This window comes from Mastigoproctus giganteus, chromosome 2, assembly GCF_048544385.1.
Source record: "Mastigoproctus giganteus isolate SK-2022 chromosome 2, ASM4854438v1, whole genome shotgun sequence".
Classification (NCBI taxonomy): domain Eukaryota; kingdom Metazoa; phylum Arthropoda; class Arachnida; order Uropygi; family Thelyphonidae; genus Mastigoproctus; species Mastigoproctus giganteus.
Genome location: NC_143576.1, coordinates 85,376,825 through 85,403,446, shown reverse-complemented (window position 1 = coordinate 85,403,446; position 26,622 = coordinate 85,376,825). Strand labels below are relative to the sequence as shown.

The 26,622-nt window shown below is 38.6% G+C and overlaps 1 protein-coding gene across 1 annotated transcript in view; it reads right to left on the bottom strand.

Annotated features, from left to right (window-relative positions):
• Positions 1 to 26,622, bottom strand: part of LOC150089384 (band 4.1-like protein 4) — a 582,252-nt gene that overhangs the window by 236,548 nt on the left and 319,082 nt on the right. Inside the window, exon 5 of the mRNA XM_090389965.1 lies at positions 8,221 to 8,318. Coding sequence (XP_090246091.1) covers positions 8,221 to 8,318 — 98 coding nt within the window. The remainder of the gene's footprint in view (positions 1 to 8,220; positions 8,319 to 26,622) is intronic.

Below are 26,622 nucleotides of genomic sequence, written 5' to 3'. Positions count from 1 at the left end.
TAGTTAAAGAAGCATTGCAAGGCCATCTAAACAAGACTGCAGTTATAGTTCAGGCACTGCATGGGTTTGTTAAGGAGAAGTATTGTCTGACCAATTTGAATGGATACTATAATGTGGACACAAAGGAACTGGATGCAAAAAATAATTTTGATATCATATACTTGGATTTTAGAGAAGCTTTTGGTACATGAAAAAATCCAAGTATCGAGAGTGGTGTACCAACTGGGCAGAACAACACTCATGGTAGTGAAGAGTGAAAAAGACCTGGGGGTAATTGTGCAGTCATATATGAAGTTTGATAAGCAGTGCAGACAGGATGCCAGAGCAGCTCGTAGGATCTTGTCAATGATATACAGGAATTTTGGTAGCAGGGAAAGGAGGTGATTATCCCCTTGTATAAGGCAATGGTCAGGCCACACCAGAGTACTGCATACAAATCGGGAGGCCTCATTTTAGGAAGGATGTAGATTTGCCGAAACGAGTATAGAGAAGTTTGTTTGTTGTTTGGTTTTTAGGAGCATTAGCAACTAAGGCCATATTGCTCCGGAAATATGCAGTGGTCAGTCCCTGAACTTTCCGCATCCTCCGTGTTTGGTGGTGACGGGCTCGAACCCCAGTCTAATCAAGAAGCATGTGCTACGCACTGTTGCTCCTTCCCATCTGGCTATGGAGGTGCCATATAGAGAAGAGAAATGAGATTGGTGAGGAGAACAAAGGTTTGCATTTACCAAGAAATGCTTAAGTTCTGCAAATTGCAGTGGCTGGAGACTAGGCAACTCCAAGGTGATCTAACTGAGATGTATAAGGTATTGAATCATCTGAGCAAGCTCAATGCTGATGGCATACTTCATCTTATTCAGATTACACATGTGAGGGGACACAAATTTAAACTGAGGAAAGAAAATTTAAGAATAGATATGTGGAAATTTGGCTTTAACCAGCAGCTGGTGGACTGCTGCAAAAAACTCCAATTCGTCATTGCGGAAGTCAATAGCTTAAATAAATTCAAGGAAAAATTGTGCAAACCTTTAGAGCAATGGATGGGTGAAATGGGAAGGGGTGTTTTTTTTTTTTTTTTTTTTTTTTTGGCTGAAGCTGTATAAGCTTGTATGGCATTAAGGGCAAGTTGCTGCAATGGATAAAGGGATGGCTGAGTGGGAAGTGGCAGACAGTGGTATTAAATGAACTTGCTCTATGTGTACTAATGTTATTGATGGAGTCCCCCCAGAGTTTGGTGCTGGGCCCATTGTCGTTTTGTGTATTTATCATTGATACAAAGGTTGGCAGGGTTGTTAATACAGTAAAGTAATAAAATAAAGTAAAGACAGTATGCTACTGCAACAGGATCTAGAAAAGTTAGGCAGATGGGCTGAGAAGTGGCAACTGAAGTTTAACATCGGAAAATGCAAAGTACTACATATGGGCAGTGGCAACATAAGAGAAAAGTACCAAATGTGTGGTATGACACTCAGGGTGGTGGAGAATGAAAAGGACCTGGGAGTTAACTGTACAGTCAAATATGAAGTTCGTTGAGCGGTGCAGATGGGCTGCCAGAGCAGATCATGGAGTTTTTTCAATGATATATAGGAATTTTACAGGTCTGGAGGCCTCACTTTAGGAAGGATGTAGAGTTACTAAAACGAGTACAGAGAAGGGCAACAAGACTGGTGAAAGGAACAAAGGGGTGCTCTTACCGAGAAAGGCTTAACTTCTGCAAGTTGCAGCATCTAGAGACAAAGCACCTGTGAGGTGATCTGATTAACATGTATAAAGGCTTGAGCAGGCTCAATGCTGATGGGATACTATCGCTTGCTAAGATTAAGAACCTGAGGGGGCACAGGTTCAAATTGAGGAAAGACAGTTCTAGAATAGATGTGCGGAAGTTTTCCTTTAGTCAGTGGGTAATTGATTGCTGGAACAGACTTCCATCTGTTGTTATGGAAGTTGATAGCCTAAATAAATTTAAGGCTGAACTAGACCAACATTTGGAGTGACTAGATGGGTGAATTGGGAGTAGGGTTTTTTTTTTTTTTTGGACTGATGCTATATAAGCTTGCTTTCTTCCATCATATGCCTCAACTAATGCTAATGCTAATTCTAAGATTTTTGGTGGAAATAATGATTCCATTTCTTCGGAATCTTATCTTTTAACATTTATTACTACTTGACCCTTTAGTGCAGATCTCTTCATTGGAAACAAAAAGTAGATCCTATTATGACTGATGATTCATGATTTGTTTAATTATTAAGAGTATTTGGAACTTAATGTCTCTAAATTGGATGTAAGCTGAATGGAAGACTCTCGTCAGAACTTCAGAGTTCCTGGATGGCCTTTCAACTCTTTTTGTATGAAGAAGTCTTCCAATTGTCTGTTATCTCCAGTAGAAACAAAGGTTTTTGTTTGAACATATCTCTTTTGTGTCTCTTACTAAGTTTGTTTCTAGTTCATTTGCTGGCAGTTAGATTGTACCTTCTCAGGAAGTCCAAAGAGTATTGTCTGGATATGACCTACTCATCTTTGTCCCTTTAGGACCGATGTGATAACTTTTTTACAAGGTTTCCATCCCTGCCATGTTGAAGAAGGAGCATCAACTAAACTGAAAATGCATGTTAGTAACAAAAAGTGAATTTCCTTTCTTGGTTAGTGTATGTTTTAATCATCATCATCATCAAATTCTAAATGCTTCTCCTTGTCACTGCAACCATACATCTCTGTCTTCTGCTGAATGTTTCAATTCCTCATATCCTCTAAAGTTCATTTTCCTCATTAGGTTTTCCAGAGTTTTCTTCCTTGGTCATCCCCTTCCTTTCTTTCCCACTATTTTTCCTTCTGAGATATTCACTAAAAATTTGTTATATCTTAGGGTGTGTCCTAAAAATTTAAGATTGCCTTTTTGCTGCAATCATGAGTAGCTGCCGCTTTTCTTGCATCTCTTTCAAGACAGATTCATTGGATCGTCGCTCAGTCCAGCTAATCCTCAACATCCTCCTCCAGACCCACATCTCCAAAGCCTCCAGTCTCTTGATATCTTGCTTGCATAATGTCCAGGTTTCACTTCCATACAGCAGCACACTCCAAATGAATGACTTGGCAAACTTTTTCCTGGTCTCCCTGTTGATGTGTCTGCTGGTTAGAATATTTTGTTTGTTACTGAAAGCTTGCTTGGCAAGGGTGATTATTCTTCTGATCTCTGTAGCACATCAGTTGTCCTGGGTAATGAAATTCCCCAAATAACAAAAGTGTTTCATTTGTTCCACTTTGTTGTCCCCCATTTTGATGTTTGTTTGAGGTTGTTCATCATTCTTGGTGACGACAAGTATTTTAGTCTTTTGTGCATTTATCTTTAGATGTGAACCTTGTAGCCTTAATGATAGCCTTTCCAACATCTTACACAGCTCCTGCTCTGAGTGAACTAATAATGCTATGTCGTCGGTGAATCTGATGCAGTGAATCTGTTGTCCATTAATCTTGATACCCTTTGCTTCCTACTTCATTTTTGTTATGGAATCTTCGATGAACATATTGAAAAGGCCTCTTTTCCATTAGGCACATTAGCACTATGCCTAAGCTGTACGAAAATGTTTAGGACTTTTGAAAAAATAGGGGACCAAAAAATATAATTCAAAAAGAATTCAATGATTTTATTCCAACAATAAAATTCTAGATCCTAATTTTTAAATACAGTTTCCTTATATAAATTCTTTCAGCTTTTTTTATTATCAAAAAGCTGAACAAAGTTCATATCAGAATAATCTGCCAGGGGCAAAAGTTGATTACGTTGTAGAGCAGATATCATCTTTTTAGAGCACAAAAGGTGATATTGTTGAACATGTTGGCACTAATGACATTAAGAGTAGGAGAGCTGCAGATTTGCTGAACAAGCAAAGGTCACTGTTGAAAAAAAGTTGCAAGTTGCGGTTAAATTTCAAAGTGTCTGCAATTCTGCACAGACACGATAGGAGGGAGCATATGATGAGAGCCTTATCAATCAATTCAGCCCTGGAGAGACTGTGCAAGGCTCATGGGGTAGAATTTTTTCCAGTGTAATCAGTGCTTGATAATAGGACACACTGCTTCTACAGGGTTGGGAAAGAATATTCTTTCCCAACCAGGGTACGAAAAAAATATTCTCGTACCCTACTTCTACAGGGTATGAGAATATTTGCTGAAGTTATCAAGGCAATGTTAGGTGGGTCGAAAAACTGCTAGCTTGGGGAGATTCACAGACTAAATGATTAACAGCAGCTGCAGATAGAGGTGAAAGTGATTTTTGTATTGTTTCTATTAGAATGAGCAGCAGACTGAAAAGCAAGATGCTGGGGATTTCAAGGACTGCTGGGAGTCATCATGGAACAAGTATATCATGGCTATGTTAGGGTAACTAAGAATAAAAACAGCTGCATGTACACCAATGCTAGGCATATAATAAATAAATTTGAAGTGCTGGTCAAGGCATCAAAGGCAGATACTGTCAGTGCAGAATTGTAATTTGGGGAGTACAATGTGTACAGAAAGGAAAGACAGGATACAAAGGGGGAGGGGTAATGCTATTAATTAAGAAACAAAATCTAAGGCATTGCATCCAGATGGCATGGGTGGGCAGTGCAATGTTGAGTCAGTTTGGTGTGACATAAGTACTGTGAAAGCAAAAATGAGGGGAATGGGTTATAGGCCTAATGACTCTGATGAGTACAACGAACAGTTGTACAGAGAACTAAAGCAGGCCAGTAAATTAGAGTGTCTTATAATGGGGGATTTAAACTTCCCAAATATTGACTGGCACCTTATGGGTTGGTCACTTGCACACTAGCAAGACTTTTGTGGATTTATTGGAGGGTTGCTTTCTACAGCAACATATCGAGGGGCAACTATTGATCTGATTACCAGCAGTGATTATTCATGCATTAAGAATTTGCAGATAAAGCACCCACTAGGTGGCAGTGATCACAGTGTACAGTATGGGATTTACTTAAAGATGTAACTACCATCTTTAAGAGGAGTAACGGGAAGGGTTTTTTCTTTCATAAAGGTGACTACAGTGACAGTTTTTAAATTATATACAGTGGAACCAACTGATGATGTTACCAACAGCAAATTCTAAATGGGAAGCATTTAAGAAATTATCTTGGTAACTACTACGCTTTTTGTTCCAACTAAGAAATACTATATAAGGATTAGGCCTAAATGGATGTCAGATGAGCTAATGAGACTCTTAGTAAAGAAAAAAAATGCACGGAATGCATATAAATTATCAGGCAACACAGAAGCCTATAGTAGATATAAACTAGTCTGTAATGAAGTCACAAAGGAGGTTAACCAAGCGAAGACAAATTAAGAGATATCTTTGGCAAAGGGTGCAAAGAACACAGCAAAGTTTACTTAAATAATCTTTAGAAGAAAGGGAATGAATTAGATTGGTCCACTTGATATTGATGATTCAACTGTTGATGATCCTGCTCAGATAGTTAACAAACCGAATGAGTATTTTGCATTTACAATCACATATGAGGAATTCTGTAGGGAAGTGGACGACGGAAGCTTATTAAACTCTAGCTGGGAGCTAAATGATTTTATAATAACAAATATCAAAGAGGAGGAGAAATTGTTGAAGTTAACTACAGAAAGTAAGCAAATCCTTAGTCATTATTATGAAAATATCCTTGGGCTCAGAGAGTAAATCCCCACAGACTGGAGATGTGATAATGTATCACCAATTCACAAAGGGGATTTAAATGGCGACACAAGTGAAATGATGATTGATATGAAGTTTTCCAAGCAGTGCAGACAGGCTGCCAGAGCAGCTCATGGAGTCTTGTCAATGATATGCAGAACTTTAACCAGCAGGTATAATGAGGTGACACCTTTGTAGAAGGCAATGGTCAGGCCACACCTTGAGTACTGCATAGAGGTCTGGAGGCCTCATTTCAGGAAGGATATAAAGTTGATAGAATGAGTACAGAGAAGGGCAACAAAGTTGGTGAGATGAGCAAAGAAATGCTCTTACGAAGGAAGGCTTCAGTTCTGCAAACTGCTACATCTGGCAACTAGACAAATATGATGTGATCTGATTGAAGTGTTTCTTAATGTATAAGGCCTTGAATAGATTGAGCAGGCTCAATGCTGAAGGGATTCTAGCTCTTGCTCCGATTACAAACCTGAGGGGTATAAACTCAAATTGAGGAAAGACAGTTGTCAAATATAAGTGCTGTAATTTTGCCTTTAGTCAGCGGGCAGTTGATTGCTTGAACTAACTTCCATTTGTGATGGAAGTTAAGAGGTCAAACAAATTCAAGGAAGAACTGGACAAAGTTCTGGAGCAAAGCGGATGGGTGAAATGGGAAGTTTTATTTTTATTTTTTTTTTCCCCTTTTTTAAATTTTTTTTTATGAAAACCCCAGACACGAGAGGTATTAGAACCTATAGTAGTATCATGCTTGGGTTGGAGGTTGAGAAGATGAAAGAAGATAATTGTTGACATAAGACTTGAACTTCTGTATACTGTAATTTTAGGAAATACGTCAGAAGGAAGGTTGTTCCAGAAAACGGCAGTTGACTGAATAAACGAGGAAGATGAAAAGTTGGTTCTGTGAGTTTCAAGTTGGACAGTAAATGGATGTTGGCTGATGGCGGCAAGTGTTCAGACTGTTTTGAAAGAGGGAGAGCAGGAATTATAGAAGCCAATTCAGAACAGTGCCCATGGAAGTATCTGTAGAAAAGGCATACAGCAGAAACAGTACATCTATGAGACAGCGAGTGGAAAGACTCTGTTAAAGATGAGTCATTAATTAACCTAACTGCCCTCTTCTGAATGGAATCTATAAGCCTGAGAGAGGTTTTGGGGGCACCGCCCTAGATGTGGGAACAATACTCCATGGTAGGGGGGAGATTTGCAATTTGTACAGAGTGAACAGCTGTTTGGAAGAAAAGTAATACCAAGAGCGAAAGAGTAAACCAAGTTTTTTAGAAGCAGAGGAAGAAATATTTGTAATGTGCATGTGCCAAAAGAGATTAGAAGTCAGGTAACTCCCCAAAAGAGATATATCATTTTGTCTAGAAATCGGAGTGTCACCAAAGATAAGCATAGGAACAGAAGAATCCTTTTTTGAAAAATATAAGACAAGACTGAGTTTTAGAAGGATTGAAATCAACTAAGTTGTCTTTGCCCAACTGGAGAATTACCTGGAGATCGGCATTTAAGGAATTGGTAGCGGATATTTGAGAAGTTGAAGCTGATTGAGCAGGGTAAGGTTTCTCAACATGGAAAGTGCAAAGCAATGTGCTATCATTGGCAAAACTATGGATAGGATTTCCAGTTAATGGAAGAATGTCATTAATATATAAGAAGAAAGGAGTGGGAAAAAGAACTGAACCCTGTGGGACACCAGAATTAGTGGAGAAATTAGAAGACAGAGAGCCATCTACCATCACCCTCAGTGAGCAATCAGAGAGAAAACTGGATAACCAATTACAAAAAGCAGTTGGCAAACCATAAGATGGAAGCTTGTTTAGAAGACCTTTAGGCCAAACACGATCAAAAGCCTTTGAGATGTCAAGAGCAACTGATTGTGTTTCACTGAACTTTTCCATTGAATTTGTCCATAAATGGGTAACATAAGCCAGAATATCACCAGGTGATCGACACTGACGGAATCCATACTGGATCATATATTGATCATATGGAAGGTTTCTAGGTAGTTTAAGAGTTGGAGGTTAACTGATTTCTCCATTACTTTAGCGAGTTTTCTACTCAGCTTGTTCAAAATCTAGTTTGGACTTATTAATAACAGCTTTACAATTGTTGCGAGCTTTGGTGTAGGCAGAAAATGAAACTGAAGAATTGGAAACAAGCCAATTACGATATGCAACATTCTTATCTTGAACAGCCGTAGCAAATTAATTGGAAAACCAAAGTTTAGATAAAGGACGAGATTTTAAAGTGGAGTGTGCAATAAAGGATTCCATTCCTTTATTGCTAAGATTGATAAGATAGTGGTGGATAAATAACTTAAATACCAAATTTATAGAAGTGTTATTGAATTTCTTTAAAAGCAAAAAATTATGCTAGGGCATTTTAATACTTTGGATAAAGTGTAGTTAGGCCTCCGAACATGAAGTATCTAAGGACTACAAAACACCAAATGAAAAGTATAAGAACCTACAAGGACCACAAGATGGCCCTGCCCATAATATACAATTAATGCTATATATAAACTGCTTACATTGAACTGTATAAGCAAAGAGTTCTGTAGCCAAATCAAAGTTAACTGGAAGTCGACCCTGTAGAACATCTTGCTTAACTTGAAGAAAAAACTGATACCTAAAAATTAAGTTTAATAAATATAATTAATTAAAGAAATGAAACACAAGTTACACAAAATTTTCCTCAGAAATTTACTAAGGTAAAATTAAAAGATTTTATTTTAAGCAATTTTTTATATATCTGAAAAATTCAATTACAGTAAGTCTCAATTCAATTACAGTAATGTTAATTTTTTACAGAGGTTTTTGTGTAAGCTGAAAATTGTACAAGTCCAACAATGCTTAAATAAAATACATTTTTGTCATACACATTTGTTTGAATGGATAGTTAAAACTAAAAAAAAGTAGTGCTAATAAAGACAAACTATTAGGAAATGAAAATTTATTCGGTACGTATCTTCATGTACAGTTACATTTTTATATATGTAATGTACATATGTTATGTATGTACATATGTACATGACATATATAAAAATGCAACAGTACAAAAATAAATATGTATTTATTACTATTCAATAATTTTTGCTTAGATTCTGCAGATGTTAATGTTGTTGGCCACCATAACTGAGTGGTAGGATATATTTATTATTATTATTAGCCATATGGTGCAAGGGAGCTTGAGGCTTATGCTGCACGAGCCAAAAAAAAAAAAAAAAAATCCTCAGTTACCATGAGTGTGAGAGAGAGAGAGAGAGAAGTAGAAAGGAATCACCAATAAAGAGAAGAATGATGATATCCATCTCAGGACCCTGGGTTTGCTACGCCTATACTCACCAGATGTGAGCCCCTGTTTTGTATATATTTCAGTGACCATGGTTCAAGTCCACATGACTGCTAAATATAAACAGTCTTGTGCTTTCTCTTTCTTGTGAAATCCTCTAACCCTATGTGGTTGTCCTGAAGTATACACGTAAAATTTATTTATTAATTTTAACAGACATTTTCTCTCTGATTTATAAATATTTATAAGTAGTTGTCTTCATGAGTCTTCCCAGTGTTATTTGTACTGTAACTTTTTGATCTTCTGATCATAAGTCATTTTATAGCATGCAATAGCATCATGCACTTCTCTAAACTCCATTGTAAAATTTTCACTATTTGGATCCTGAGCCTCTAAAACAGCCAGTCCTTTGTCAATCATATCAAAACATTCTGCCATCAGCTTAGATTCAAATCTTTTTAAAGGTTTAGTTTCCTGTTCTTCCTCTAAAACTTCATCTTTCTTTCAATGGGCTTCGAGCACCATTAAACCTTCATTGTTAATTTCCTTTTCATGACATTGTAACAATTCATTAAAATTATTTTCCTTGAGATTCATGATCCTGCTCACGTAGCTTTTGATTACTCTTGGTCTTCAAATTGTCTAGATTTCTGAAGAAACTGGAGGGGGGGGTCGTTTCCAAATGGCATTCATAGTAGACTTTATAATTTCATGTTAAGCAGCATCAACATTCTTAACACCATTGTAAATATCATATTCTCTGCAGAACTGCTCCAATAATGTTCCATTCTCGTATTAGAGAAGATGTGTTTGGAGGCTTATACATTGTCTTGATATTTTCACGAAAGTCACACACACACACAGTCAACCGAAAGTAAGGTCTTAAATGATAGGTTATTTTACTTGCAATGTTTTTTTGACACTATGATAAATATTAACAGTGGTTTTATTTTGCAGTCCCCAGCAGCATTTCCACCAAGTTATTTTACATGCTGGTACTCCAGCATGCTAGAGGAGCACCAGCATGTCCTCTGATATCTTGAATCTTGGCAAAGTACTTTCTTCTTTTACTACATAAGAACAGTCTGGAATTGTTTTCAAGTATTAACCATGTTTTTCAACACTCTAAATTAGTTATAATAGGTAATCTTCGTATTTCTTGATTTGTGCCAAAGCCTTAGGGAATTCTGTCTGCACTAGCAGCCTCACTTTGTTGTTATGCAGTTTAGCACAAGCCTTAAACCTATAAAACCATCACTGACTCGTGTTGAATGTAGCACCAGCAGGGCTCTACCACATTTAGACTTTAGGTATTTAAAAAGACTGAAGGTTTTCTCCTATATGAACATAAAGCTTATTAGCATTCATTTTTCATATATGTCTTGATATACTCAACAATTTTTTTATTTCTTCAGTTAATCTGCTTCCTTTCTTGGAAATAATTGTGAATTGCATTGGCACAGACTTTTTACAAGTGATACATAATTTGATCTTTATCTCATATAACTGCTCTAAATGTTGACTCATTCATTTCATAAATAGATACATCTACAAACTTTTCAATACCATTTCATAATTTCTACTTTAGTTTCCACAGTATAATGCACTCTTCTTACTGCTCTGAACATTTTCACCACACACCACTTCTTACCACTCAAATATTTTCACTGCACACCTCTTCTTACCACTCGAATATTTTGACCACACTTGTTTCTCAGACATGACAAGATGTATCATTACAAACAGCAGTAGTGCAGAGATACAGCAATGAGTTATAATTTGCCAAGGGATAACAAATCAAACTGGTGACAGCAACACTGTCAGCTGTGTATCAGTATACTAGTAACACTACCTATTTAACAAAACAGCAAAGAGTTCTTTACTTATGTAAACTCTAGAAGGAAGGAGATGAATCAGATTGGTCCACTTGATATCGATGGTTCAACTGTTGATGATCCTGCTCACGTAGCTAACAAACTAAATGAATATTTTGCATCGACATTCACACATGAGGAGTTATTCAGCGAGGGGAATGCCAGAGGTGTATTCAACTCTGGCAGTAAGCTAGATAATCTTGTAATAACTGAGAGTAAAGTGGAGGAGAAATTGTTGAAGATAAACACAAGAAAGACACCTGGGGTGGATGGGATCTATCCAGTTATATTAAAGGAGGCAGCAAAGAAAGTAGGCAAACACTTAGCCATAATTATGAGAGCTTCACTGGACTCAGGGGATGTGCAAATATAGCCCCGATTCGCAAAGGAGGATCAAAGGCTGACACGGGTAATTATAGAATTGTGAGTTTGGCTTCTGTTCCGGGAAAACTGATGGAGGCACTGGTTGGGGAGGCGCTGCGGGATCATGTAGACAGGACTTCAGTTATAGCTCGGACACAGCATGGTTTTGTTAAGGGGAAGTCTTGCCTGACCAATTTGATTGGATGCTGTGATGCAGTCGCAAAGGAACTGGATGCAGGGACTTTGATATTATATGCTTGGATCTTGGAAAGGCTTTTGATACTGTTGCACATGGAAGACTGCTGTGCAAATTGGAGCAGTGTGGTATTGGAGGCAAGTTGCTGCTATGGATGGAGGGATGGTTGGGGGGGGAGGACAGAGGGTGGTGATCAATGGATGGTGCTCATCGTGGACTGATGTTATTGGTGGAGTCCCTCGGGGTTCGGTGTTGGGTCCATTGTTGTTTTCTGTATTTATAAATAATATTGATGATGGTATATCAAGCTTAATGTCTAAGTTTGCAGACAATGCAAAGGTTGGCAGGGTTTTTAAGGACACTACTGATGCTATGCTGCTGCAACAGGATCTGGAAAGGTTGAGCGGATGTGCTGGGAGGTGGCAGATGAAGTTTAACGTTGACAAATGTAAAGTGCTGCATATGGTGGCTCATGGTGTCTTGTCAGTGATATATGTGAATTTTTATGGCAGGGATGGGGAGGTGATTGTTTCCTTGTGTGAGGCAATGGTCGGGCCACACCTTGAGTGCTGTATGCAGGTCTGGAGGTCTTTCAGGAAGGATGTAAAGCTGCTGGAATGAGTACAGAGAGGGGCAGCAGGATTGGTGAATGGAACAAAGGGTTGCTCTTTGTCCCATTACAGTGTGCAAATTACAGTGTCTGGAGACTAGGCACCAGAAGGATGACCTGACAGAGGTGTATAAAGCCTTGAAAGGTTTGAGCATGCTCAATGCTGATGGGATTCTTGCTCTTGCTCAGAATAATCACCTGAGAGGGCATAAATTCAAATTGAGGAAAGACAGATGTAGGATAGATGTGCGGAAATTTACCTTTAGCCAGCGGGTAGTTGGTTGGCGGAACAGACTTCCATCCCTTGTTGTGGAAGTTGATAGCCTAAATAAATTTAAGGCTCAGCTGGACACGTATTTCGAATGAACGGAGGGGTGAAGTGGAAGTTTTTTTTTTTTTTTTTGGCTGATGCTGCATAAGCTTGCTTTCTTACATCATATGCCTCTACTAATGCTAAGAGTTGACCTAGCATGAAATCACAAAATTGTATGGAAAGCAATGTCAACATAACAAAATATACATATAATTTAAATATATGTACAATAAACATATATCATAACAAAACAGAACATAGAACATCATATCATACAGTATTATAATACACAGACACCAGACAAAAACTAGTCAGTTGGCATTTAGGGATATAACAGACTGAATATCTTTAGTATTATTTTCTTACAATATAAGACTAACCTGTTTTTCTCTATTTAAAGGTATACTAGCTGTGACTGAAGAAATAAGGATCTCCACCATGAAAGATGGGAAGCAGAAAAGATGTTAGCAAGTGGCAAAAAAGGAATCATAGGATTTTAGTAGGTTTAAAAGAAATCATGTTAAAGGAACAACTGAATTTGCTGGTGCTACATGAAGAATAGTAATAAAAGTTCTTAAGAAATGGTGAGAGTTGAAATCAACCAAAAAACAACAGCAAAATCATGATTGAAGGTCTGTGCTAAGTGATTGTGATCAATAGAGAATATTTTGTCTAGTAAATGAAAAGCAATTTCAAACAAGATGGAAAGTGCTGAAAACAGTTAAAGAAGCCTTCATCAGCTAATTTCTGAAAGAACACCATGAAGAGAATTGCAAAACATGAACATCTGGAGTATGGTTCTCCAGAAAAGTACCAATATTAACAGCAGTGCATAGAAAAGCCTGGCTAACATGGGCTAAAATGTATAAAAGTTGGAATATTGATGATTGGAAAGTTTCTATCTGATTCAAGACAGTTCAGAGGAGAAGCAATGGGACATTTCACCTAAACTGCATGCAAGGCCTTGTACAGCTGGTGGTGGGTTAGTGATGCTTTGAGGATGTTTTAACTTCATGAACTGACTACCCTACCTGAAACACCAACCACGATTAAGCACGTTGGCTATTCAATTATTCTGATTGATCAGGTTGTGCCTTTTGTTGAACATCTGAGGGACATTCATGATTTTAATACTCAAAATTACAGAATGATGTCCAGTTCACTGGGGCTCTACTGTTTTAAAATGGCAAAAACAACACTCACACAAATGAACATGTGCACAGAGAACACGAGGGAATAACAGTGCATTTAAATTGACCAGCCAAGCCATTGGATTTAAACTGAACAGAGAACACAAGGGACCACCTTGAACTAAAAGGAAAAACTGTTTTCAGAATGGCTCAACATTAATATAAACTATTTAAGGGCTAAATGTTGAACAACAGCTAAAAGCTGAATCCCTACCAATAAGAATAATTCATGCAATAAGAGAGGTTAGATGTGTTATTAACAGAAAAATAAGATGTATTATTAACAGAAAAATGACACAGGTGACAAATTTTTGTCTGGTATCTGTAAAACCCTGTACTAATAATGATAGAAGTTGAAGTATCTAATCTATTTAAATTTGTGGGGGAAAAAAGTAGTCATACATTCACGAACCTACAGATCCATGTAACATGAAACTGTAAGTTGGGGACTTACTGTATTTATATATTAGTTTCCATCCTTGTGAAGTTTGAAAGATTGAATAACTGTATAAAATCTGTTACATACTTGCAGAATTTCATTATATATAATTAAACTTCCTGTAATGCATATTAATTTTTGTGGAGAACCCTAACTGGCAATGAACTTCTGAGAGGAATGATGCATTTTACTGCAATCTACATTGACGTTCAAAATTCATTCAAAACTAGCTCCCTTCAGAAAAATAGTTTGTTTCTTTTTTATTAAAATAATTTCTATTTTGAATTTTTTTACCATTTTCAGTTTTCAAGAAATGCATGTTATAATTTAATGTGATGACCAGTAAACTGTGTACAATAAATGAAACTTATTTGCCAGGTGAATAACAAAGCAAATAAAAAAGTTAACTAATCCTTTCCTGAAAGTGACCATCAATTCAGATGAGCTTTTTTAGTATTTATATTTCATTTAAAAAAACTGCAATACTGAACTACTTTATTTCATAAGATTTAAGAGAATCGATTAAATGTTACTGAATTAGTGAATGAGGATAAACAACATATGCACCTTCAGTACAAAAAATATTTAAGTCAATATTTGTAAGTAAACAGATCAGCTAACATGTGCAGTACATTACAATTTAGGAGCATATGATTTTTTTTCTTAAATTAAATGGGTTGCTTTTCTTTTTTTTTTTTCTGTGATTAATAGAAATGGAAGCCTGAGGCTTATGCTGCACCAGCCAAAAAAAAAAAAAAATTCTGAGTTAATCAGAGAGAGAGAGAGAGAGAGAGAGAGAGAGAGAGAGAGAGAGAGAGAGAGAGAGAGAGAGAGAGAGTCTGAAGTAGAAAAGAATTACCAAGAAAGAGAAGAATGATGATATCCAGCTAAGAACACTGGGTCACACATCTTGCATAACAATACATGCAAAGTGAGCATGGACTAACTCAAGCTAACATGGACTAACTCAAGCTAACAATACTGCAACAAAACTACATTAAATCTATGAACTTCTTTTTCCATACAAACTGTGTATAAAAAATAAATCATAATTACCACATTTCTATTTGTCTGATTTCAATAAAATTTGGTTTGGCTCAAGAAATAATTTTAACAAGTCCAAATACAAAATTTCATGAAAATCCATTTTTTGGGAGATCCTTTGTTACAAGCAATGGACCAATGGATAGACATACAGTCATGGTAAAGACAACACGAACTTACCATATATATATATGCAGTGGTGTGGCTACCATGTAGGCAGGCAATGCAATTGCCTCCAGGCCCTGGCCCTTTAGGGGCCCGGCGTCTTTGGCTGTCTCCTGTTTTGGCAATTTTCATTAATTAAGTAGGGGCCCGAACATATTCTTTGCCTCCGGGCCCAAAAAGGGGTAGCTATGCTACTTTGTATATGCTAAGTGTGTTTGCATACATATATATATATGTATATACTGTATATACAAATGCAGCTAAAAACCACAGAAATCTCAACCCAGACTATATCTCATGAAAGTTCCCATGGTTAGATCAGCGTTATTCAACCGGGGGTACATGTACCCCCAGTTGAATAACGCTGGGAGCTCCCGCATATCCCCAGGGGGTAGGGTACACGAGAGATTAACAAGAAACAAAAATATTTTGGAACAATTGAAACGTAATTTTTACTTAACCATATTCTGTAGTAATTACAGTATTGCCATTATTAAGCTAAGTGATGATTCATCAGAATTGATGATTTATCCGATTTTTTACTTAATAAGCGTGTTTTGTATTGTTGTATATACACTACTGCGATTTAATTAAGTGTCAAGTACAGCAAAATCTGATTATACGCACATTCCGTTTTTGGATTAATTAAATTTGATCAAAAATTTTGACATTCTGATTCAGATGACATATATTTTCAAAAAATTTATTTAAAAAAATGATTTTTAAGACTTTATGGAGATAATAATTAACGAAATACATGATTAGATTTTTTTTTTTTTTTTTATGTAAACCCCAAACATGACAGGTATTAGAACCTATAGTACTTAGTACTGTGCTTGGGTTCGAGGTTGAGAAGATGAAAGAAGATATTTGTTGATATTCGACTTGAACTTCTGTAGACTGTAATTTTCAGGAAATATGTACAAAGGAAGATTGTTCCAGAAAATGGCAGTTGAATGAATAAACAAGGAAGATGAAAAGTTTGTTCTGTGAGTTTGAAGTTGGACAGTAAATGAATGTTAGCTTGTGGCTGCACATGTGCGGATTGTTTTGAAAGAGAGCAGGAATTATAGAACCAATTCAGAAGAGCAGTGCCCATGGAAATATCTGTAGAAGAGGCATGCAGCAGAAACAGTGCGTCTATGAGACAGCGAGTGGAGAAACTCTGTTAGAGATGAATCATTAATTAACCTAACTGCCCTCTTCTGAATGGAAACAAGAAGCCTGAGAGAGGTTTTGAGGGCACCACCCCAGATGTGGGAACAATATTCCACGGTAGGGTAGATTTGAGATTTGTACAGAGTGAACAGCTGTTTGGAAGAAAAGTAATGCCGAGAGCGACAGAGAAAACCAAGTATTTTAGATGCAGACGAAGCAATATTTGTAATGTGCTTGTGCCAAGAGAGATTAGAAGTCAGGGTAATCCCCAAAAGAGATACAGTGGATTCCAGTTATTTGGGCTACCGGTTAATCGGGGCAGCCATTTATTTGGGGCAAATCTTAAAAAACAGAACCCAATCGAGAAAATAGCCAGAGTTTACTTCGCTAATTGGGACAAAATGCCGTTTAATAATTAAGACAAAATGCCGTTTAATCGGGGCAGGAGACCGCACCACTGGAGATTACCCTAAGATTTTCTGTGACCGTACCATGCAGTTTGGTCGGATTTTGGAGGTCACAACCATAAAACAATAAAAACAATTAACAGTCACCTGTTTATTGGGCTTTTCTGTTAGTGCAATCTATCATAAATGGAGAGTAAACTCGATCTTATTGAATTTGCGATAATACTGACAGCTGGAATTCTGTGGGTTATTACGGTAAAATGTGTTTACACTTCCATGGAATCTTCAATCATATTAAAAAAAAAAAAAAAAAAAATTTTTTTTCAGAATCTTCTCTTCATTCCTATTTTTAAAGCTTTGTAACTCGTTACTCCGTTCCCACTTGCACATATTGTGTTACTTGCAATTTGTGTGTGCAGTGTTTTTTTTGTTATTGATTGCTTATCTTTTTGCTGTTTTAAATTTCAGCCCCCACCAACAAATGTCAGTGAACAGAAATGTCAACTAGTTTAGTTAGTATGTACATATTACAGTATGTATTAATTATTCCGATTATCACGTATATTCTTCCGAATTTCCCGTATCATTTAATTTTTTAATTGGTAAGGTAATAAAGGGTAAATTTGTGCTTAATATATCTTTACTTTTATAGCCTGTAGATAACATTCCTCCTATTTTCGCTAATTAGAATCGCTATTAAATGTTTAATAGAATTAAAATTCAATTCACAAACGTGATCATAATGACCGGCACTTACTGCACATCGTACAGTGAACGGTACTTTACTATAGTGAGTTCGTCGTAACGTGATTCGATTGTACAGTGAACTAATTGTAAGGGGGGGGTACGTTGTATTTTTCACTACTGTATTTACATGAAACTTCGGATAATTGGGGCAGCCGCTTAATTGGGCCAAAATGCACTAGTCCCGATGTGTCCCAAATAACCGAGATCGACTGTATATCATTATGCCTAGAAATTGGAGTGTCACCAATAGTCAGCAGGCTGACTAGCCATTTACTCACAAGTCAGTAGGCTGACTGGCCATTTACATAGCATCAGGGATGTTAAATGCCCCTGTTACCAGAAAATGGTAAAATTAAACCAATCTAGAACCAATTATGGATCAGATTGAAAAGATCAATGTGACTAGGGCTCTAAACTTCGTCCAAATGAATACTCAAACAGCACATGCAGTTGTTGATCAGATCAAGCTCAAATTAGAGGGAAATTATATAGATACCTTGATACTTCAAGAACCACACACACACACACACACACGGGTAGAGTTCAAGGATACCCAAGAGGCTATAAGATACAAACAGTTACAGCTCTGCTACCAAATGCAAATATTATTGTGTGCTGATGTCAACTGCACCCAGTCAACCTTATGACATAGCCGTGCAAAGACAGAGCAGGCATACATAATGGCCAAATATTATCAGAGTATACAGCAACATCTACATTTCAGGAATTAAACCAGCTCCATAACCTGCCAACTTTTAGCAGTATCATGAGAGAGAGTGATATTGATGTCAATCTTGCCACAAATTCAATAGAATATAAAATCTCAGACTGGTGTATCCAGCCTTCCTGGACCACATCAAACCATAGAGCAATAACCTTTAAATTAACGGAGAACTACAGACAGATCAATAGTCTCTAATAGATATAAAAATATATAACTAAAGAAAGCAAACTGGAACATCTTCACTGAACTTACAGCATCTGAGGTGCAGAAACAGGAAACTGTGTGGTCTAGATCAAACAACAATCATAGCCCGGACAACCATGAACTGATTATGATGAAATTATTGTCAAATAATCAAACCTGTCCAACCCAAGGAAAAACCCCTGAACTGACTACACTCAGGAGAAGGGTGCACCAAGCGAGGAGGCATTTTCAGAGAGCCAGAACATCTTGGCCACAAAATGAGGTGGATGCACTGAGAGATTCCTATAGGATTCTCAGGAATCAATACACAGCTCTCAGTAGAGAAAAGAAAAAAGAATCCTGGAGGCACTTGGTGGGAACTTCTGGAAATGCAGACCCATGGGGAGTTGTCTACAGAATAGTGACCAACAAGCTGCTGAGAGGAGATGTTATAGAAACTACAGTCAAACCAAACGGAACAACAACCTTCTGTTGGGAAGAGTCTGTCCAGAAAAGGTTGGGGATTATTCCCCTACTCAGAACGATATCATCAAGGAAAACTCACACTATGAAAATGCCAATAGAGCCTCTATAATCAGCCTCTTAAAGGCTCTAAAAACAAAAGTCCAGGATTTGACCTTCCAGCAGTTGAAATAATTAAAAAACTGGCTGAATTTGCACCTGACAAACTTATAAATCTGTATAATCACCATCTGACAGACAGAAATTATCCTAAAATTTGGAAAACAGCTGTGTTCAGGCTCATTTTAAAGAACCCCGAAAAACCTCCAACTGACCCTATAGACCCATAGCTCTATTCCCAGTAATGGGGAAATTATATGATAGATTAACTTACAATAGAATCTCAACTTATTAAACTGAAGAAGGACATCAGTCAAACAATCAGTATGGTTTTAAGCAGGACAACTCTACGGAGGATGCCATGCACCACCTACCAACAACAACAACAGTTAAAAATATAGAGGAGAAATATATGCTGGCAATTTCTATTGTCTTTGCTGGGGCATTTGATTCACTCTGGTGGCCTAGTGCCCTCAGGAGACTACACCATGCAAATATCCCAAACAATCTCTACAAGGTAATAAACAGTTACCTTAAAGACAGAAGTGTCTCAGTACACACAAGGAATTGACATGCCCTGTGAATAAAGGTTGCCTGCAGGGTTCAATCCTTGATCCGTTCTTCTGAAATATTGTTCTGGATGAATTTCTAGCCTTCGATCTGGACCAGGTGGAAAGCCTAGCCTTTGCGGTTGACTTGATTCTCCTTGTAAAGGGTAACAACAAAAACAATTATATTTTGGGGTCACCCAGAATTTCTCCCATATACCCATATATGTATTGTGTCTGTAAATTGCATGTTCTCTGGTCAATTTGTCTGTTTCGCTGCTTAAAAAATATCACCTGACAAAACCAAACAAATACTTTTAAAAGGCAATCTGGACATAAGAAGACGTCCACAAATTAAAATAAATGGAACTACTATCAAAATGGTACAAGAATTACAATACCTTGGAGTTGTCTTTGATTCAAAATTAACATTTTTCCCCCATCTGGCTTATATGGAAAACAAAATGAGAAATTATGCAGGCATGATTCCCAGGATCAGTCGAGCAGACTGGGGATTCAAAAGAAAGACCCTGGCAATTACATACCGTGCAGTGTTCCTACCTGTTATAACCTATGGAGCTGGTGCATGGTTCACCCACTTGGCCATAGTAAGAAACAGGAATAAGTTAGAATCAATACAGAGAAATATACTTGCATGTTGTACTAAGCACACCTGCACTGCACGTGCTGGCTGGTGCTCTCCCACTTTACTTGGAAATGGCCAAAAAAGGTTTATATTTTAGACTTAAAAAGAGCATAACCACAGAATTTCTGGGGATAGCACTTGATACAACCAACATTAACAAGACTGCTAGCCACAAAGTTCCATGAGCTAGGTCAAACAAACTGGGAGCAGAAAACCAGAGGTCTGATTACCAAAAGGTTTCTCCGCCAGGTGGCAATGGTTGGCCCAAAGCCACCAAAGTGGCACACCCCTGGAATCTTTACTACCTTTATATTGACTTGTCACGGCTCTCTAAAGGCAAAATTAACCTCCTTAGGGCTGACTGATGACGCAAACTGTATCTGTGGCAAGGTACAGTTTGGAGTGTGTGAAGACTTGGCACACATTCTATACGAATGTATAATGACATCCCCAATTAATAGCACAGATTGGGCCCCTTCCCAGGGGGGGAATAACATCTATTCATAATGGAAGAAATAAATTTCAAACAATTCACAACCTTCACGCAGAAAGTATTCCAAATGCATAGATATATCCAAAGAAGGGATGCATTTGGATAGCCCCCAGCAGTTAAAGCTAACAATTCCCACCATGCCCAGATAATGACTAAAAAACTGTCAGAATAGCTGTATTCAGTAACATGATAAGACTAAACCACACTGACCAGGATACCCCAGGACTGCTCTGCCATGTGTTATTGCTAATCCTTCAGATTAGCAATAACTGTTTTCTGTTGCTTGATGAGGTCTATCAGGCCCTTCCTCCTTCTTTCCGGATCTTGGTCATCATTGTCCTTGTCTTTCTCATGATATCCTCCAGCTCGGTGTTAGTCCAATCTATGACCCCTGAAGGAGTATGTTAGCATTGGGACTGCATAGGTGTTTATGGTTTTAACTGTGTTCTCTCTTCAGCTTTGCTTTCAGCAGGCTTCTGAGCTTCTGATGGTATTTTTCGGTCAGGCAGGCCTTAATTTCCTTGTGCTGTAACTGTTGAGCCTGCATCATCCTCTGCCATGGCTTCGATCTCTTTACCAATCTGCAGCTGGTAGTTTCAGTTGACAAATTTTCCCTGGTGCAATATTTGGGTCTTGCATTTGTCTAGACCAAATTCCATCCTAATATCATTAATGAATTCTTCGGTGATCCAGAGTAGTTGCTGGAATTGCTACTCAGTTCCCGCATAGAGCTTGATTTCATCCATGGACATCAGGTGGGTGAGGGTGTACAGGTTCTTCTTTTCTTCTTTGAGATTATATCCATACTTGCTGCTGTTGAGCATGGTGGACAGTAGGTTAAGTGATGGACAGAACCACAGTGGGCTCAGGGTATCTCCCTGAAAGATTCCTCTCCTGATGTGGATTGGCCTGGTTGTTATGTTCTCTATCTTAATGGTGGTATTCCATTTCACCATTGTTTCTCCTAGGAAGTTTGTCACTATCAGATTGACTTTGAAGACGTTCAGCGCCTGTATTAGCCAGCTATGAGGCACAGAGTCGGTCGAAGGCCTTGCGGTAATCGATGTAGGCTGTGTACATGTTGCGGCATTTCTTGTGGGCTGCTCTATAACCACAGCATCTATGGTTAATTGCTCCTTGCATCCTCTGCTCAGCCGCTTGCATCCTTTCTGCTGTTCAGCGATTATGTTCTGGATCTCTCCAAGTGGTCTGATATCTTCCTGGTTATGCAGCTGGTCAGGACCTTGTACATTGTTGGGAGGCAGGTGATTGGCCTGTATTTCGCCGGGTTTCTTGTATCTTCATCTTTAGGCTTTAGATATGTGATTCCTTGAGTGAGAAACTTTGGATTGTCTCTGGGTGCCTTATCACTTGGGTGAACTGCTCTGCCAGGTGTTTCTGTGTGCAAGTGAGCTTCTTGTACAGTATAATTCTTGTACAATTATTATTATTATTATTATCATCAATTTATTTCTCTGTTGAGGAGACACCCCTGGGACAGCCATTGGCTAGTTAAATGTACACTAACCCTAGTTTTTAATTTCCAATAACTTTACTTTCTTAACCTTAATTATTATGCATTAGTATATTAATTTACACTACACACCATTTCTTCCCCCTTCCCCCTGGTGTGTGAAAAAGAGGATGAATGAGTGGGGAAAAAAAAGGTATAACAGAAAATGTAAGAAAAAAGCTAAAAAAATTATTATAAAATGTAAGGAAAAAGTACAAAAATAAATGGAAGTAGAGTGTGAATGAGGATTATGAGTATAACAAATGTGTGTCTCCCCCTCCCCCAGATAGGATGAAAGGCAGGTGGCCTAGGGTCCCCTTCCCATTAAACCAGGCACTGTGCCATGACTACTTAGCTGGTGTGGTGTGGGATGCTGACACTGGCCAGCGTGGCCTGTCCCTTGGCCAGCGTGGGATAGAGCACCAATGTATGTGCTCCTACACAGGGAACCTTTCCCTGTGTTCTTTCATTCCTACCACCTGGGTTGAAATCCCTCATCCACTTCCCCTCTTTGCCTGGTGGGTTTTCCCACTGCCAACTATCATATCCCACCTCCAGAGAAGGATGGACATTCTGACCAGGCGGTTCACCTTCTGTTCCCCCTTTCACTCAGGCGAGCACCTTCACTACTGCCTCTCTTATGTTTCTACCGCTTTCCCCCCTCCCACTTCCTATCTCCCCACTACAATACAATCTAATCCAGAAGGCCTGGATTAGATCGAATTATAGTGGGGGATCTTATTGTACTGCCTGGCTTGCCTCCTCATGGCACTGGACAATAAACTAGAAAATACAGGCCTTTAGGCTAGGAGGTTGGATGAAGAACTTAACCAACACACAACCCCACACTAACTCTACTAACCTACATAAATCTGGCCTTTACAGAATTTTGTATTCATCATATTGCTTGATGCAGAGTTGGGGGAAACCATGGAGCCACATTACAATTAACACTATACACTATACCAGAGGTTCCCAACCTTTATAAACACATGTAAATGTCAACCACAGTGGAGAAGTATATTGCTGTTTTATTTTAATTGTGTGTGCCACTGCTCAGACTTGAGTTTGACTCTGGAGTGTCATCGATATGCAGGTAAGCAATGCGAGTCTTAAAAAATCAGTAAGGGAAAGTATCCGGAATGCAGACATGTGAGAGCATGCAGTAACATTAGCATTAGTAGAGGCATACGATGCAAGATAGCAAGCTTATGCAGCATCAGCCAAAAAAAAAAAAAAAAAAAAAAAAAAAAAATCCTCCCATTTCATCCCTCCATTCGTTCCAAATGCCTGTTCAGCTCAGCCTTAAATTTATTTAGGCTATTAGCTTTCACAACAAAAGATGGAAGCCTGTTCCACCAATCAACTAACTGCTGGCTAATGGCAAATTTCCACACATCTATTCTACAACTATCTTTCCTCAATTTGAAACTGTGCCCCCTTCAGATTCTTAGTCTGAGCAAGACAAAGAATCCCATCAGCATTCAGCTTGCTCAACCCATTCAAGGTCTTACTCACCTCAATCAGATCACCTCACAGGTGTCTACTCTCCAGGTGATGCAATTTGAAGAACTTAAGCCTTTCTTGGTAAGAGCACCCCTTTGTTCCCCTCACCAATCTTGTTGCCCTTCTTTGTACTCATTCTAGCAACTCTACGTCCTTCCTAAAATGAGGCCTCCAGACCTGTACACAGTACTCTAGGTGTGGTTTGACCATTGCTTTGTATAACGAGATTATCACCTCTCTGTCCCTGCTAGCAAAATTCCTATATATCATTGATAAGACTCCATGACCTGCCCTGGCTGCCCATCTGCATTGCTCAGACGGGCAGCCAGGGCAGGTCACGTCACATCTACATCCTTCTCTGTACACGCTCAAGGATGTAGATTTGCTTGAGTGTTGCCCTTCTCTGTACACGCTCAAGCAAATCTACATCCTTCCTGCTAGCAAAATTCCTATATATCATTGACAAGACTCCATGACCTGCCCTGGCTGCCTGTCTGCACTGCTCAGCGAACTTCATATTTGGCTGCACAATAACTAACTGGTCTTTTTCACTTTCCACTTCCTTGAGTGTAGTACCACCCAGTTGGTACGTTTCTCTTCGGTTATTGCTACCCATATGTAATACTTTGCATTTGCCAATGTTAAACTCCAGTTGCCACTTCTCAGCCCATTTTCCCAACTTATCTAGATCCAATTTGAGTAGTATACTGTCATTACTGTCCTTAATAATCCTGCCAACCTTTGTATCATCTGCAAACTTGGACATTAAACCTGATATATCTTCATCAATATCATTGATAAATATACAAAAGAACAATGGGCCCAACACCAAAACCTGGGAACTCCACTAATAACATTTGTCCACAAAGAGCAGTGTCCATTGATTACCACTCTCTGTTGTCTCCCACTAAATCATCTCTTTATCCATTGTAGCAGCTTACCCTTGATGCCATACCTCTCCAATTTGTACAGCAGTCTTCCATGTGCAACAGTATCAAAAGGTTTCATGAAATCCAAGTATATGATATCAAAATTATTTTTGGCATTCAGTTCCTTTGTGACCACATCATAGTAAGCAATCAAATTGGTTAGACAAGATCTCCCTTTGACAAACCCATGCTGCGTCTTAACTATTACTGCAGTCTTGTCTAGATGATGTGCAAACCTTTTTATGAAACTTTGTTTATTGTGTTTTTGTTACGCTCTAAGATTTCTCATTTATACTCCCGAATCGCAGTTCATTTTACTGATGCTCTTCAGTGAGGCAGACCATAAGATGTCACTCAATAATCTAGCTGTCTTATTTGAACCCACCCTCTAGATCTATATGTTTTTTGTTTTTTTTTGTTAAGTGTTCCCTACAGACAGGAATACAATATTATAAATGCAGTCTCGCCATTGTCTTATATAAAGTGTGTAAAGTATGTTGATGTCAAACAACACCAGGGGTTTCCCCCATCTCCACATTCCTTTCATTGTGGGTGTATCAGTTCATTGAGAAGGCCAGTGATTTAAAAATGTATGGATATTGTAAATGTGTAATGTCATGTACTATTGTTCCTCTGGCCATTTAGCAGCTGGACCCCTGCTGAGGCCCAACGTTGCCCACACTTTACCTCGTGGAGGCAGAACAGGTACACCAGTATTTTAAGTAAGTACTCTGGCAGGTCCTGCCTCTTACTTTCCTGAGTGTCAGGGGCTAACGCAATCGAAAAAAAAAATTGTTTTTTTTTTTGTTTTTTTTCGATTGCGTTAGAGTGTTGCTTGAAATGAATAGGCCAAGATTGGACGAAACTGTAAATTTGTACGAGATTAGATTTGATATGTGGGGCATTCACTTGAGTGCAGATAGAGTGGAGAGGGGAGGTGGATGACTGGGGGGGGGGGGGGGGTAAGGGCAGAAGAACTGGGTGATAGAGATGTGCCCAGATGATCAGTGGGGCATGCCCATGCCCCACCAGGAGAAGATAGGATCAGTAAGGGAAGGGGGAGCCAGGAGGCTGTCTGTTCAACCCCCCTCTGCCGGACAGTGCGGTTTAAAGTGAAACAGGCTAGAGTGCTCGATTCAGGATGCCAATAAGTCTACTGGCATCAAGCTGTGTAGTCTGGGCTTGGTGTGTCGCAGTCCAGTCTTAGGATTATGATCATTCATGTGGCATGGTTCCATGTCTATGTTGTCTTCAGTTAGGTATAGAGTTGTGCATCTTTTTAGAGTGTCTAGTTAGTGAGTCTCTTGATGTGGTTGGGATTCTGTTCTGTGGAAGGGTGGTCTTAGTCCACCTGTTAGGTCACTTGAGCCTTTTTATTGTGTTTGTTCCCTGCCTCAGATTTGTTGTTGTCCAGATCCCCATGTCAGGTTTCTTCTATTCTTCTTGGTTAGGTTGTTTGGTTCGCTTGATGGGGTAGCAGGGTTTGGCATCTTGCAAATAGTTCCTGTGAACATTCAGAAAAGGCGATGTATGTCTTCTTGCTTTCTAAAAGACATTCTTGGTCTTTGGGACAGTATTGTATTCTTGTCACCATTTGGCAGCAGAGGTATCATATTGGTGGCTGTCATACATAAGGTGCTGCCAGGTTTCTTGCACGCCGCAGGTACAGTGGGAATTATCTGTAATTCTGAGTAAGGTCATCTTGGCCTTGATGGCACCACGTTCTGTTAATAGGTAGGTGGTGAATAAGCCTGGAAAACAGCAGGTTGGCATCTTCAGCTGAAATCTGCTTCAGCTTGCCCCAACAGGGAACAGGACCCAACCTGTGCCAATTGTAAAGCAGCCAAAATGGAATACACATATTCGATCAGAGATCCAAACTGCCTGGCCTATATCAAAGCAAAGGGTCAATACCAAATGAGAACCGACTATGGAGACAAACAATAAGAAAAATAATACATCCAACATAGAAATCATCTAACAAAATGTGCAAAGGGCCAGAACTAAGAAT